General features: G+C 42.3%; 1 protein-coding gene across 2 annotated transcripts in view; it reads right to left on the reverse strand.

The window, feature by feature from the left end:
• The window catches only part of LOC128649814 (protein regulator of cytokinesis 1), a 281,224-nt gene that overhangs the window by 176,643 nt on the left and 89,018 nt on the right, over positions 1-15,563 (reverse strand). For both annotated transcript variants that reach the window (XM_053703289.1, XM_053703288.1), the window contains one exon: positions 14,169-14,316. In XM_053703289.1, coding sequence (XP_053559264.1) covers positions 14,169-14,316 — 148 coding nt within the window. The remainder of the gene's footprint in view (positions 1-14,168; positions 14,317-15,563) is intronic.

Raw genomic sequence — 15,563 nt, forward strand, 5'->3', positions numbered from 1 at the left:
CTCAAAATCAAAACTTCGAGCAAACCCAAGTTTGCCACAAGACCACTGCCCAGGGAAACGAACTCCCAAGAGGACAAGGACCAGAAAGAAGTCCATACTCAGGACCAAAAAACGTCACTATGACGACCAGAGGGCCACCCTCATTCCTGACAGCACCATACCACATATGGTGCTCCAAACAACCACGAGATTCCCATTGCCTCATAGGCATGTAGAACCGTCCGGCTAAAAAGCATAGACAGGATAATTGGCCTAGCAGCCAAAAAGAAGCTCTCCGTGAAAACATAGAGCCACCTAAAAACAAGAACTTGCAATGACCAGTTAGCAAAGCTGACCATAAGCCACCGTGGGACCTCATCCCAGCACGAAGTGCCGAAAATACTCGGCAGCAGCTCCCGTCCAGAAAAATATGGACTTCAAGGAGCGTCCCATCCCAGCAGCAGACGCCAACAGTAGAGAGATGAACATCAAGAGCCCCCCCCCCCACCAAAGGGGAGAACAGACTCCATAAGAGTACATGGTCAACACTGCATAGAGCAGACCAATCTCTGACCTTCACTCCAAGGTAACGGTCTCAGCCCAAAGGCTAGACCTAAGAGAGGAAGTATCAAAACTCTGCCCAGACCTATGGGAGAAAAAGGATGGATCTACGAGGAATCAAAACTCCAGAGTCAAGTTCTGACCACTACAAAAACTGGCATGCTACCATGAGCCATGACAGGAACTTCGTGCTCAGGGCCCAGAACCCCTACACTGCTGCCTTTCATAAAGGAGGAACACTTCCAAAGGGAAAATAGTATTCTGACCAACAGCATCCTAATACCAGAATACAGTTCCATTATCCTGAGTACGCAAAGAAGGGAAAAAACCCTCTGAGGCGAGAAAAACCAAGGCCTTCACGGATACCGAGGTACCTCCAAATCAAGGAGAGCAACGCAAGCACCCATCCCCCACCATAGGTGAGGAGAAGAGGAAGTAAAGAAACGGTAACCACCCTATCAATGGAGGTGAAACCCTTCAGCTCAAATAGCCAGCCCAGTTGATATGACAACTGGAAGTCTACCAGGAAGCATTAGATGCCCCCGAAGACAAGTAGGGACCCGTTAGAGAGACCACAAACTGAAGCCTCAGGTAGCTATTAATCTCCCATGAGAGTCAAAACACCAAGTGCCCTCAAGGGACAAGCGGGAGATCCAACCTTAGGGTTAAGCTGAACCGCCCATGCGGTTCCAGGCAAGAGAGGCATGGTCCTAAGCCAAAGTCCTCAAGAACGGGACTGATCGCAAGATCTAACCAACTGAGGAACCCATAAGCAGCCTCCTATGTTAGGGGTGCACCCAAGACCGAGCCTTCCACCATCTAAAGTCCCTAGACGTAGAGTACCAGCAACAGCCTCAAACAAGTCTGAAAAACTCCTGAACTGGTCTAAGAAAACAGCAATCACATCGATCATAAGGTAATCCTTTGTAGACAGGCTTAACCACCTGATCTACACGCTGGTGTATACAAAATGACCATTTTATTGACCCCAGAAAGGTGAAGGTCTGTATCAGACACCCGACGTCCTAGCACTAGAGCAAACAAGATGCTGAGAAAAGGAATGTGACTGGGCTACAAGAGTCAACATCCGGAAGATACCGAAAGTGAAAACGTAAAATCGGCCACCACCCGGAATACTAGACCTCCCAAGGTCATACACATCTCCAAACCTTAAAGGAATGTGAAACCACGGTTCCAAGTCCACCGGGACCTTTAGAAACCACTATGAGGTTTTAAAAAGTTGGTCACGTATCCCAAACAAATTGAAAAAAAAAAAGAAGACCAGCTTAAATCAGAGTTTACAACCTTCCTCCAGAAGCATTGGATCTACACACTAGGCCTTCATACTTCGTAGTAGGATCCGAGCCCGGAGTCTATATCAATAGGCCAAAGTGACATTCAGAATCTGACAGGATAATAAGCACCACGAGGGTGACATTAACCCAAGGAACAGCAGATAGCGCCTGACCAGTACCTGCCTGGTACAAGAACACTCCAGAACTGTCTAAGGTCCCAGAAAAATCGACCTGAAGGTTCGATAATATGAACTAGAAACATAACTTAGTTCTTAACCAAAAGTGCGCAGCTTCCGAGGAATTGCCCACACGACCACAAAATCGCAAGTATCAGTTCCAGAGAAAGAACGTTCCCAAAACGGAAATATCAAACGTGAGCTTATTAAAACAAAAACACATCCTTTCCGGATCAAAATAAAAAGGCAGCACCCGCGGGTGAACGCCCAAAGAGAAAGGGTACCCCAACGGGACCAGCCGATCAGAGGCCCCATTTACCCAAGCTCAGAACTGGAACCGATACATAAAAGAAAGAAAAAAACTGAGACCTCAAGGAGATTAGCTTCATTCCCAAACGTCTAACCCAGCTTTCCATCCAGCATCTAAGGACGAGGATCCCTTGGCCCACTAGGACTGGAATCCTCCAGCACTGTGAAAACATGCCTTAGTAGGACACGAAGACGTGCCAGCCTATAACGGAAGGCAAAATTATACCTTTCCAGATCGGTAAGCGCCCCGCCCCCGCGGAAGGGGCCCCTTAAGCCTCAAAGGCCAATGCTTACCCAGAAGGCCGAACTGAATCAGGCGATCCCCCGCCGACAGGCCCTGGTTAACAGAACACGGACAGTACCTTAAAAATATTTAATTTGAAAGATATAAATGAGCCAGCGTCATAGATATGGCCATACGGAAACCGTGCCGTAACCTCTGGAGGAAACAAGCCACCCTCCGTTTAAAGGAGTAAAGGCCATAGGGACACCTGCTTGCATAGCAAAGGACGGTTCTGGGATACGCGCCTCACCGGACATGGAATCCTCGGGGGCAGATGGCTCAACGCACTCCAAGTTCCCTGATTTCGGGAGAAGAGAGTACTCTAGAACGGCAATCAGAACATAACTGATGGATAACCAGGGCCATTTCATATTTATTGCAAGACTCATTCTCCGAATTGGAGATATCCGTGTCTATATAAAAAAAAAAAAAAAAAAAAAAAAAAAAAAAATCAGAATCCTCCATAACTTTGGGATTACAAAAATGACAAACCCTAAACGGCACCCTTTTTACACCCCAATGGCTGGGGCACTCACCACCTCCTGTGAACCAGACAACTAACGAGCAGACTCTCTGTCGCCACACAGTCAGAATACGGAAGTGGAAAACAACGTAACCGCACCCGGTCACGAGGCGCACTGTGCAAGTCACAGAAAGAGTGCATAAATCTAAAGAGATTGCGCCAATTGATAAGGCAGTTATGTTCCGAAAAGCCAAGAGCCCAAGTATTACTACACATTAGCAGATAGAACCACATAAACATGATTAAAGTCCCCCCTGTTCAATAACCCCCCCCCCTCAGGAGATATTAACCCATGATTCTTTTAAGATAGAGTCCCAGTGGGACTCTTATCTCATTCGTTAACATTTCATTCACATATCGAAATAAAATGATCTTACCGGAATCTGCGCAGTGGAACAGGAACACGGCCCTTCAAGTGTGACAGATAGTAGCCTCGCTTCTGACATGGACTTGAGTGAATAAAGGCAGGCAGCGAAACTCGTCAACGCTGATTGCCAAGGAGCTGTGTTAATGAGTCGGGATAGTTTAGCAGAAAGACCCTCCCTGCATCTCCAGACCCTAACCATCTATGCTCTCACTGAGAGAGTGACAGGATTATTAAAACTCCAGTCCCATTTCGAAGAGTACTACCCTCCATTCAAACTTCTGACACTTCTCTGCCAACCTGTGACGAAAGGCAAAGAATGACTGGGGGATGAGGGAAGTGGGGGAGGTATTTGAAGCCTTTGGCTGGGGTGTCTTTGCCTCCTCCTGGTGGCCAGGTTCTGAATTCCCAAAAGTAATGAATGCAGCTGTGGACTTTTACCGTTTGATAAGAAAAGATACCAAGAGAACAAAGCAAATTTGATGACAGAAGAAAAATAGAAAGTTGTTTAAAATTGCATGCTCTGAATCATGAAAGTTTAATTTTGACTTTACTGTCCCTTTAAAGTTTCAGAGCTTTAAAAGCACTCTTGGTAAGCTAGCTGAAAGGAAATTTATGCTTACCTGATAAATTTATTTATTTTACGATATGACGAGTCCACGAATTTCATCCTTACTTATGGGATATCGCCTCCTGGTCAGCAGGAGGAGGCAAAGAGCTCCACAGCAGAGCTGCATAAATAGCTCCTCCCTTCCCTCCCAATCCAGGAAGAGAAAGGAAAGTCAAGGAGCAGAGGTGACTTAAGTTTAACAAAAACAAAGACCTGTCTTGAAAAATGACAGGGTGGGCCGTGGACTTGTCATATCGTAAAATAAATAAAATTTATCAGGTAAGCATAAATGTCCTTTTCTTTTACAAGATATGACGAGTCCACGGATTTCATCCTTACTTATGGGATACAATACCAAAGCAATAGGACACGGATGAAAGGGAGGGACAAGACAGGAACCTAAACGGAAGGCGCCACTGCTTGAAGAACCTTTCTCCCAAAAACCGCCTCAGACAAGGCAAAAGTATCAAATTTGGAAAATTTGGAAAAAGTGTGAAGAGACGACCAAGTTGCAGCTTTGCAAATCTGTTGAACAGAAGCATCATTTTTAAAATGCCCATGAGGAAGCCACAGCCCTAGTTGAATGAGCTGTAACTCGTTCAGGAGGCTGCTGTCCAGCAGTCTCATATGCAAAACGGATGATACTCTTTAGCCAAAGAAAAAGAGGTAGCCGTAGATTTCTGACCCCTACGTCTCCCAGAAAAGACAACAAACAATGAAGATGATTGACGAAACTCCTTAGTCGCCTGCAATTAAAACTTCAGGGCACGGACTACGTCCAAGTTATGTAACAGACGCTATTTCCTTGAGGAAGGATTAGGACACAATGAAGGAACAACAATTTCCTAATTAATATTCTTGTTGGAAACAACCTTAGGAAGAAAACCGGGTTTGGTACGCAACACCACCTTATCGGCATGAAAAAACAGAATTTATGCTTACCTGATAAATTACTTTCTCCAACGGTGTGTCCGGTCCACGGCGTCATCCTTACTTGTGGGAATATTCTCTTCCCCAACAGGAAATGGCAAAGAGCACAGCAAAAGCTGCCCATATAGCCCCTCCTCAGGCTCCGCCCCCCAGTCATTCGACCGACGGTTAGGAGAAAAAAAGGAAAAACTATAGGGTGCCGTGGTGACTGTAGTGTATAGAGAAAGAAAATTATCAAACCTGATTAAAAAAACCAGGGCGGGCCGTGGACCGGACACACCGTTTGAGAAAGTAATTTATCAGGTAAGCATAAATTCTGTTTTCTCCAACATTGGTGTGTCCGGTCCACGGCGTCATCCATGACTTGTGGGAACCAATACCAAAGCTTTAGGACACGGATGAAGGGAGGGAGCAAATCAGGTCACCTAAACAGAAGGCACCACGGCTTGCAAAACCTTTCTCCCAAAAATAGCCTCCGAAGAAGCATAAGTATCGAATTTGTAAAATTTGGCAAAAATGTTCAGAGAAGACCAAGTCGCTGCCTTACATATCTGATCAACAGAAGCCTCGTTCTTGAAGGCCCATGTGGAAGCCACAGCCCTAGTAGAGTGAGCTGTGATTCGTTCAGGAGGCTGCCATCCGGCAGTCTCATAAGCCAATCGGATGATGCTTTTCAGCCAGAAAGAAAGAGGTAGCAGTAGCTTTTTGTCCTCTCCTCTTACCAGAGTAAACGACAAACAAAGATGAAGTTTGTCTGAAATCCTTTGCTGCGTCTAAATAGAACTTTAAAGCACGGACCACATCTAAATTGTGTAACAAACGTTCCTTCTTTGAAACTGGATTCGGACACAGAAGGAACAACTATTTCCTGGTTAATATTCTTGTTGGAAACTACTTTTGGAAGAAAACCAGGTTTGGTGCGCAAAACGACCTTATCTGAATGGAACACCAGATAGGGTGGATCACACTGCAAAGCAGATAATTCAGAAACTCTTCTAGCAGAAGAAATAGCAACCAAAAACAGAACTTTCCAAGATAGTAACTTGATATCTATGGAATGTAAAGGTTCAAACGGAACCCCTTGAAGAACTGAAAGAACTAAATTTAAACTCAAAGGAGGGGTCATGGATCTATAAACAGGCTTGATTCTGACCAAAGCCTGTACAAAAGCTTGTACATCTGGCACAGCTGCCAGGCGTTTGTGTAACAAAACAGATAAAGCAGAAATCTGTCCTTTTAGAGAACTCGCTGACAACCCTTTATCCAAACCCTCTTGGAGAAAGGAAAGAATCTTAGGAATTTTAATTTTACTCCAGGAGAATCCCTTGGATTCACACCAACAGATATATTTTTTCCATATTTTATGGTAAATCTTTCTAGTCACAGGCTTTCTGGCTTGGACCAGAGTATCTATCACTGAATTTGAAAACCCACGCTTGGATAAAATCAAACGTTCAATTTCCAAGCAGTCGGCTGCAGAGAAACTAGATTTGGATGTTCGAATGGACCTTGAACTAGAAGATCCTGTCTCAAAGGTAGCTTCCATGGTGGAGCCGATGACATATTCACCAGGTCTGCATACCAAGTCCTGCGTGGCCACGCAGGAGCTATCAGAATCACAGAGGTCTTCTCCTGTTTGATCCTGGCTACGAGCCTGGGAAGGAGAGGAAACGCATAAGCTAGGTTGAACTACCAAGGCGCCACTAATGCATCCACTAGAGTCGCCTTGGGATCCCTGGATCTGGACCCGTAGCAGGGAACTTTGAAGTTCTGATGAGACGCCATCAGATCCATGTCTGGAATGCCCCATAATTGAGTTAACTGGGCAAAGACCTCCGGGTGGAGTTCCCACTCCCCCGGATGAAAAGTCTGACGACTCAAATAATCCGCCTCCCAGTTGTCTACTCCTGGAATGTGAATTGCAGATAGATGGCAGGAGTGATCCTCCGCCCATTTGATAATCTTGGATACCTCTCTCATCGCCAAGGAACTCTTTGTTCCTCCCTGATGGTTGATGTAAGCTACAGTCGCCATGTTGTCCGACTGGAATCTTATGAATCCGGCCTTCGCTAGTTGAGGCCAAGCCCGGAGCGCATTGAATATCGCTCTTAGTTCCAGGATGTTTATCGGGAGAAGAGACTCTTCCCGAGACCAAAGGCCCTGAGCTTTCAGGGAGTCCCAGACCGCGCCCCAGCCTAATAGACTGGCGTCGGTCGTGACAATGACCCACTCTGGTCTGCGGAAACTCATTCCCTGAGACAGGTGATCCTGAGTTAACCACCAACGGAGTGAGTCTCTGGTTACCTGATCTACTTTAATCTGGGGAGACAAGTCTGCATAGTCCCCATTCCACTGATTGAGCATGCACAGTTGTAATGGTCTTAGATGAATTCGAGCAAAAGGAACTATGTCTATTGCTGCAACCATCAATCCTACTACTTCCATGCACTGAGCTATGGAAGGCTGCAGAATAGAGTGAAGAACTTGACAAGCGTTTAGAAGCTTTGACTTTCTGACCTCTGTCAGGAAGATCTTCATTTCTAAATTATCTATTACTGTTCCCAAAAAGGGAACTCTTGTTGACGGAGACAGGGAACTCTTTTCTACGTTCACCTTCCACCCGTGAGATCTGAGAAAGGCTAGAACAATGTCTGTATGAGCCTTTGCTTTTGAAAGACGACGCTTGAATTAGAATGTCGTCTAGATAAGGTGCCCCTGCAATGCCCCTCGGTCTTAGAACCGCTAGAAGGGACCCTAGCACCTTTGTGAAGATTCTGGGAGCAGTGGCTAAACCGAACGGAAGAGCCACAAACTGGTAATGTTTGTCCAGAAAGGCGAACCTTAGGAACTGATGATGATCTTTGTGGATAGGAATATGTAGGTACGCATCCTTTAAATCCACGGTAGTCATATATTGACCCTCCTGGATTGTAGGTAAAATTGTTCGAATGGTTTCTATTTTGAACGATGGAACTTTGAGGAATTTGTTTAGAATTTTTAAATCCAGAATTGGTCTGAAAGTTCCCTCTTTTTTGGGAACTACAAACAGGTTTGAGTAAAACCCCTGACCTTGTTCCGCTGTTGGAACTGGGTGTATCACTCCCATCTTTAATAGGTCTCCTACACAATGTAAGAATGCCTGTCTTTATCTGGTCTGAAAATAAGCGAGACATGTGGAACCTTCCTCTTGGAGGAAGTTCTTTGAATTCTAGAAGATAACCCTGAGAGACTATTTCTAGTGCCCAGGGATCCGGAACATCTCTTGCCCAAGCCTGAGCAAAGAGAGAGTCTGCCACCCACTAGATCCGGTCCCGGATCGGGGGCTACCCTTTCATGCTGTCTTGGTAGCAGCAGCAGGCTTCTTGGCCTGTTTACCCTTGTTCCAGCCTTGCATTGGTTTCCAAGCTGGCTTAGCCTGGGAAGTGTTACCCTCTTGTCTAGAGGCTGCAGAGTTAGAAGACGGTCCGTTCCTGAAATTGCGAAAGGAACGAAAATTAGATTTATTCTTAGCCTTGAAAGGCCTATCCTGTGGGAGGGCATGGCCCTTTCCCCCAGTGATGTCTGAAATAATCTCCTTCAATTCTGGCCCAAAAAGGGTCTTACCTTTGAAAGGAATATTAAGCAGTTTCGTCTTGGAAGATACATCCGCCGACCAAGACTTTAGCCAGAGCGCTCTGCGCGCCACAATTGCAAACCCTGAATTTTTCACCGCTAACCTCGCCAATTGCAAAGCGGCATCTAAAATAAAGGAATTAGCTAACTTAAGTGCGTGAATTCTGTCCATGACTTCCTCATATGGAGTCTCCTTATTGAGCGACTTTTCTAGTTCATCGAACCAAAAACACGCCGCCGTAGTGACAGGAATAATGCACGAAATTGGTTGGAGGAGGAAACCTTGCTGAACAAAAATCTTTTTAAGCAAACCCTCCAATTTTTTATCCATAGGATCTTTGAAAGCACAATTGTCCTCAATGGGAATAGTTGTGCGTTTGGCTAGCGTAGTAACTGCCCCCTCAACCTTAGGGACTGTTTGCCATGCGTCCTTCCTTGGGTCGACCATGGGGAACAGTTTCTTAAATATAGGAGGTGGGACAAAAGGAATGCCTGGTTTCTCCCACTCCTTATTCACTATGTCCGCCACCCTTTTAGGTATCGGAAAGGCATCAGGGTGCACAGGGACCTCTAGGAATTTGTCCATTTTGCACAATTTTTCTGGAATGACCAAAGAGTCACAATCATCCAGAGTAGTTAGTACCTCCTTAAGTAAAGCGCGGAGGTGCTCTAACTTAAATTTAAATGTCACAACATCAGGTTCTGCCTGTTGAGAAACTCTTCCTGAATCAGAAAATTTCTCCCTCCGACAAACCCTCCCTCACTGCCAATTCTGACTGGTGTGAGGGTATGACAGATAAATTATCATCAGCGCACTCTTGCTCTACCACTGTATTTAAAACTGAGCAATCACACTTTCTTTAAAATCCTGGCATTTTGGATAAATTATTAGCTATAGAATTATCCATTACTGCCGTTAATTGTTGCATAGTAACAAGCATTGGCGCGCTAGATGTACTAGGAGTCGCCTGCGCGGGCATAGCTGATATTGACACAGAAGGAGAGGATGATGAACTATCCCCACTACCTTCATTTGAGGAATCATCTTGGGCAACCTTATTAAAAGTGACAGTACTGTCCTTACTTTGTGTGGACGCCATGGCACAATTATCACATACATTTGAAGGGGGGACCACCTTGGCCTCCATACATACAGAACATGTTCTATCTCAAGGTACAGACATGTTAGACAGGCTTACACAGGCTATTAATGCAATAAAACCGTTTTTTAAACAAAACCGTTACTGTCTCTTTAAATGTTAAACAGAGCACACTTTATTTCTGAATGTGTGAAAAACTATGAAGGAAACATCCGATCTTTACCAAATTTGCACCCTAGTGTCTTAATGCCTTAAAAATATTGCACCCCAATTTTCAGGCTTGTAACCCCTTAAATGAGGAAACCGGAGCTGTTTTAACAATTTACAATTTTAAACCCACTACAGTCCCAGCCACAGCGTTTGCTGCGGCTTCACCTGTCCTTGGGGGTTATTTGCCACAGAAATAAGCCTTCCAGGAACGTTTTTAATGGCCACCGGACCCTCTCGCATGAAGCTGCATGCACTGCATCCAAAAGAAACTGCGCAATTAAGGCGCGAAAAAGAGGCTCTGTCTACTAGAGTGAAAGGCCCTTCCTGACTGGGAAAGGTGTCTAAACGACTGCCTGGCGCCTAAAAACGTTACCAATTCTTTTCAAGTTCTAAAAACACTTTAAACCACATATAAATATCGAATAAAGCAATCGATTTAGCCCACAATAGTGTCAACCAGTATATAGCCCATTAATAAGCCTTCATTCTGAGTCTAAGAAAATGGCTTACCGATCCCTAAGAGGGAAAATTACAGTCTTCTAGCATTACAAAGTCTTGTTAGAAAATGGACTAGTCATACCTTGAGCAGAAAAGTCTGCAAACTGTTCCCCCCAACTGAAGTTCTCTGGGCTCAACAGTCCTGCGTGGGAACAGCAATTGATTTTAGTTACTGCTGCTAAAATCATACTCCTCTTTTAAACAGAACTCTTCATCCTTTTCTGTTTTAGAGTAAATAGTACAAACCGGCACTATTTTAAAATAACAAACTCTTGATAGAAGAATAAATAACTACAACTAACACCACATACTCTTCAGAATGACTGGGGGGCGGAGCCTGAGGAGGGGCTATATGGACAGCTTTTGCTGTGCTCTTTGCCATTTCCTGTTGGGGAAGAGAATATTCCCACAAGTAAGGATGACGCCGTGGACCGGACACACCAATGTTGGAGAAATAAGATAAGGAGAGTCACATTGTAATGCTGAAAGCTCAGAGACTCTGCGAGCAGAAGAAATAGCAACCAAAAATAAAAAACTTTCCACGATAATAACTTAATATCTATGGAATGCATAGGTTCAAACGGAGCCCCTTGAAGAACATTAAGCACTAAATTCAAACTCCAAGGAGGAGCAATTGGTCTAAACACAGGCCTAATTCTAGTCAGAGCCTGACAAAAAGATTGAACATCTGGGACATCTGCCAGACGCTTATGTAACAATATAGATAAAGCAGAAATCTGTCCTTTTAAGGAACTTGCTGACAACCCTTTCTCCAATCCCTCTTGGAGAAAAGATAAAATCCTAGGAATCCTAACCTTACTCCATGAGTAGTCCTTGGATTCGCACCAATAAAGATATTTACACCATATCTTATGGTAATTTTTTTTAGTAACAGGCTTGCATGCCTGAATCAAGGTATCAATGACCGAAGCAGAGAACCCTCGCTTAGATAAAATTAAGCGTTCAATCTCCAAGCAGTCAGCTGCAGAGAAATTAGATTCGGATGATGGAAGGGTCCCTGAAGGAGAAGGTCTTGCCTCAATGGAAGCTTCCACGATGGCAGAGATGACATTTCCACCAGATCGGCATACCAAGTCCTGCGAGACCACGCAGGAGCGATGAGAATCACTGAAGCCCTCTCCTGTTTGACTCGAACAATCACCCTGGTAAGGAGAGCAAACTGAGGGAACACATAAGCTAGATTGAACCACCAAGACACTGCCAAGGCATCTATCAGTTCGGCCTGAGGATCCCTGGACCTGGATCCGTACCTCGGGAGCTTGGCATTCTGACGAGATGCCATAAGATCCAGCTCTGGCTTGCCCCATCTGAGAATCAGGTTGGCAAAGACCTCCGTATGGAGTTCCCATTTTCCCGGATGAAATGTCCGTCTACTCAAAAAATCCGCCTCCCAGTTGTCCACTCCTGGGATGTGGATTGCTGACAGATAAGAGTGAGCTTCCGCCCACCGAATTATCTTGGATACTTCTGTCATCGCTAGGGAAATCCTTGTTTCTCCTTGATGATTGATATAAGCCACAATCGTGATCTTGTCCGAATGGAATCTGATAAATTTGGCCGAGGTCAACTAAGGCCAAGCCTGAAGCGCATTGAATATTGCCCTCAGCTCTGCGTGCTAAAATGGCGATCTGAAAGGCAGCATCCGTAACAAAAGAATTACCCAGCTTAAAGGGACAATGAACCCAATTTTTTTTCTTTTGTGATTTAGATAAAAGCAGGCAATTTTAAGCAACTTTCTAATTTACTCCTATTATCAATTTTTCTTTGTTCTCTTGCTGTCTTTATTTGAAAAAGGCATCTATGTTTTTTTTTGGTTAAAAACTATGGACAGCACTTTATTGTTGGATGAATTTATCCACCAATCAGCAAGAACCACCAAGGTTGTTCACCAAAAATGGGCCGGCATCTAAACTTACATTCTTGAATTTCAAATAAAGATACCAAGAGAATGAAGAAAATTTGATAGGAGTAAATTAAAAAGTTGCTTAAAATGTCATGCTCTATCTAAATCACGAAAGAAAAAATTTGGGTTCAGTGTCCCTTTAATGAATGAAAAGTTCACCACACTGAGCTGCTCAGGCAGCCCACAGCAGAAGGCTATTTGCTGTGAGGTGACGTTTACATCTCTTAGCAAACAGCCGTGCGGCCAGCCAGCGCCAAGCCGGATAGCCGCACGGCTATTGGCTAAGAGTTCGAAACGTCGGCCCTCAGCAAAATAGCGTTCTGCCATGGGCTGCCTGAACAGCTCAGTGCGGCGAATGCTTCCAACAAATTAGAGCTTTCAGCATGAAGTATTTTAGACTTCCTGAACGAACGTCTCCTTTATTTGTTCCAATTGTAAATCCTAGTATTTCACAAACACTAGGATTTACAATCACTTTAAATGCATATTCATTAATCACCAGCTAGCTCCCAGTAGTGCGTTGCTGCTCCTGAGCCTATTTAGGCATGATTTTCAAACAAAAAGGTACCAAAAGAACAAAGTAAATTGAAAAGTCTCTTAAAATTGCATGTTTTATCCAGACCACAAAAGTTTAACTTTTGCTTCAATGTCCCTTTAGATGTTTTTTTCAGTACAATGTCCCTTTAAAAAGGAATAAACACCTTGTGATTTAAATAAATATTTAGTTATACGCACTATTGCAATATACTTTGATTATTTTGCTCCTTTTTCATTTAATATAGCTATGAAAAAATTTGGCTTTTTAAATTCAGAATTGAAAAACAATGCCCATTATTCTAGCATAATGATCATGGCTATCCTTGCCAGCTGCAGACCTTAGCCAAGATTGGTTCCTGCAAACTAGGCAAATGATGGGTGGGGTTCAATTATGGAAAACCAACTGCAGTCAAGATGTTAATTTGTTTTAAAACATTTAGGCTGATATATCATTCTATAACAAAACAGAAGTGTCTAATAATGGTTGGATATGCTTAATTGAACTACTGAATGCCTTAAAGGGACAGTCTAGGCCAAAATAAACTTAAAGGGATTATCTATCTTTTAAAACAATAAAAATTCTGGTGTAGACTGTCCCTTTAAAAAGGACAGCAAACATCTAGTAATTACTAGTTAGAACATGTCAAGTACGGAAATTCAGACATTTACTAAAAAGCAATCGTTTTAACAAGAAAATACCTGGTAAATCCAGCTACATAGTTTCTAATTATTTGGATTGCTTTGTGTGAACACACACATATATACATATATATATATATATATACATATATATATATACATATATATATATACATATATATATACATATATATATACATATATATATATACATATACATATATATACACATACATATATATACACATATATACATATATATACACATACATATATATACACATATATACATATATATATATATACATATATATACATATATACATATACACATATACATATACATATACATATACATATATATATATACATATACATATATATATATATATATACACATATATATACACATATATATATACATATATATATACATATACATATATACATATATATACATATATATATATATACATATATATATATACATATATACATATATACATATATATATATATATATTTTTTTTTTTCAAATAATAAAAAGGTATTAACTTTTTTTCATTAAAAGGATCTCTTAAAAGCATAAACCATAGCACAAAAGGAATAAATAACTTACCACTCCAGTAAGGAGCGAATGCATTCCTTTGCTCTGCGCTAAAGCAGCATTTATCCCAGTAAATCTGTATCTCCTCCCTTGCTTTCAGAATAACCATCTTTAGATTTGATTTCTTTAGCTCCTCCAGACGTACAAGTTCCTTATCCCACTAAAAGTATAAGCCACATCATTGACAAATATGAAAATACGAGCAACAGAAATAAAAAAAAACATGTTAATGTCTCTAATATTACATGCCAGTATTAAAAAGGACATCTTGTGCCCCAAGGCAGAGCATGTTGTGATCTGAGAAGTCATTGCAGAAAATGCGGCCTGTCTGCACAAACGACACATGCATTGTTGCTCCACATCAGGTTGCTTTCTTCAAGCAGCGTTGTGCTGCCACATGAAGTGCTGTTTGAAGAGAACAGCACTGTAAAGTGGCAGTGCAGTGATTAAAGTGACAGTCTACACCAGAATTGTTATTGTTTTAAAAGATAGATAATCCCTTTATTACCCATTCCCCAGTTTTGCATAACTAACAGTTATATTAATATTCTTTTAACCTCTGTGATAATCTTGTATCTGAGCCTCTGCAAACTGCCCCTTTATTTCAGTTCTTTTGACAGACTTGCAGTTTAGCCAATCAGTGACTGCTCCCAGATAACTTCACGTGCACGAGCACAGTGTTATCTATACGAAATACGTGAACTAACACCCTCTAGTGGTGAAAAACTTAAAATGCAATCTGAAAAGAGGTGGTCTTCAAGGTCTAAGAAATTAGCATATGAACCTCCTAGGTTAAGCTTTCAACTAAGAATACCAAAAGAACAAAGCAAAATTGGTGATAAAAGTAAATTGGAAAAAACATAATTTATGTAAGAACTTACCTGATAAATTAATTTCATTCATATTGGCAAGAGTCCATGAGCTAGTGACGTATGGGATATACATACCTACCAGGAGGGGCAAAGTTTCCCAAACCTTAAAATACCTATAAATACACCCCTCACCACACCCACAATTCAGTTTAACGAATAGCCAAGAAGTGGGGTGATAAGAAAGGAGCGAAAGCATCAACAAGGAATTGGAATAATTGTGCTTTATACAAAAAAATCATAACCACCACAAAAAGGGTAGGTCTCATGGACTTTTGCAAATATGAAATAAATAAATTTATCAAGTAAGTTCTTACATAAATTATGTTTTCTTTCATGTAATTGGCAAGAGTCCATGAGCTAGTGACGTATGGGATAGCAGATACCCAAGATGTGGATCTTTCCACGCAAGAGTCACTAGAGAGGGAGGGATAAAATAAGACAGCCAATTCCGCTGAAAAATAATCACAACCCAAATCAAAAAGTTTTAATCTTATAATGAAAAAAACTGAAATTATAAGCAGAAGAATCAAACTGA

The sequence above is a fragment of the Bombina bombina genome, chromosome 2, assembly GCF_027579735.1.
Source record: "Bombina bombina isolate aBomBom1 chromosome 2, aBomBom1.pri, whole genome shotgun sequence".
In the NCBI taxonomy this organism is placed as follows: domain Eukaryota; kingdom Metazoa; phylum Chordata; class Amphibia; order Anura; family Bombinatoridae; genus Bombina; species Bombina bombina.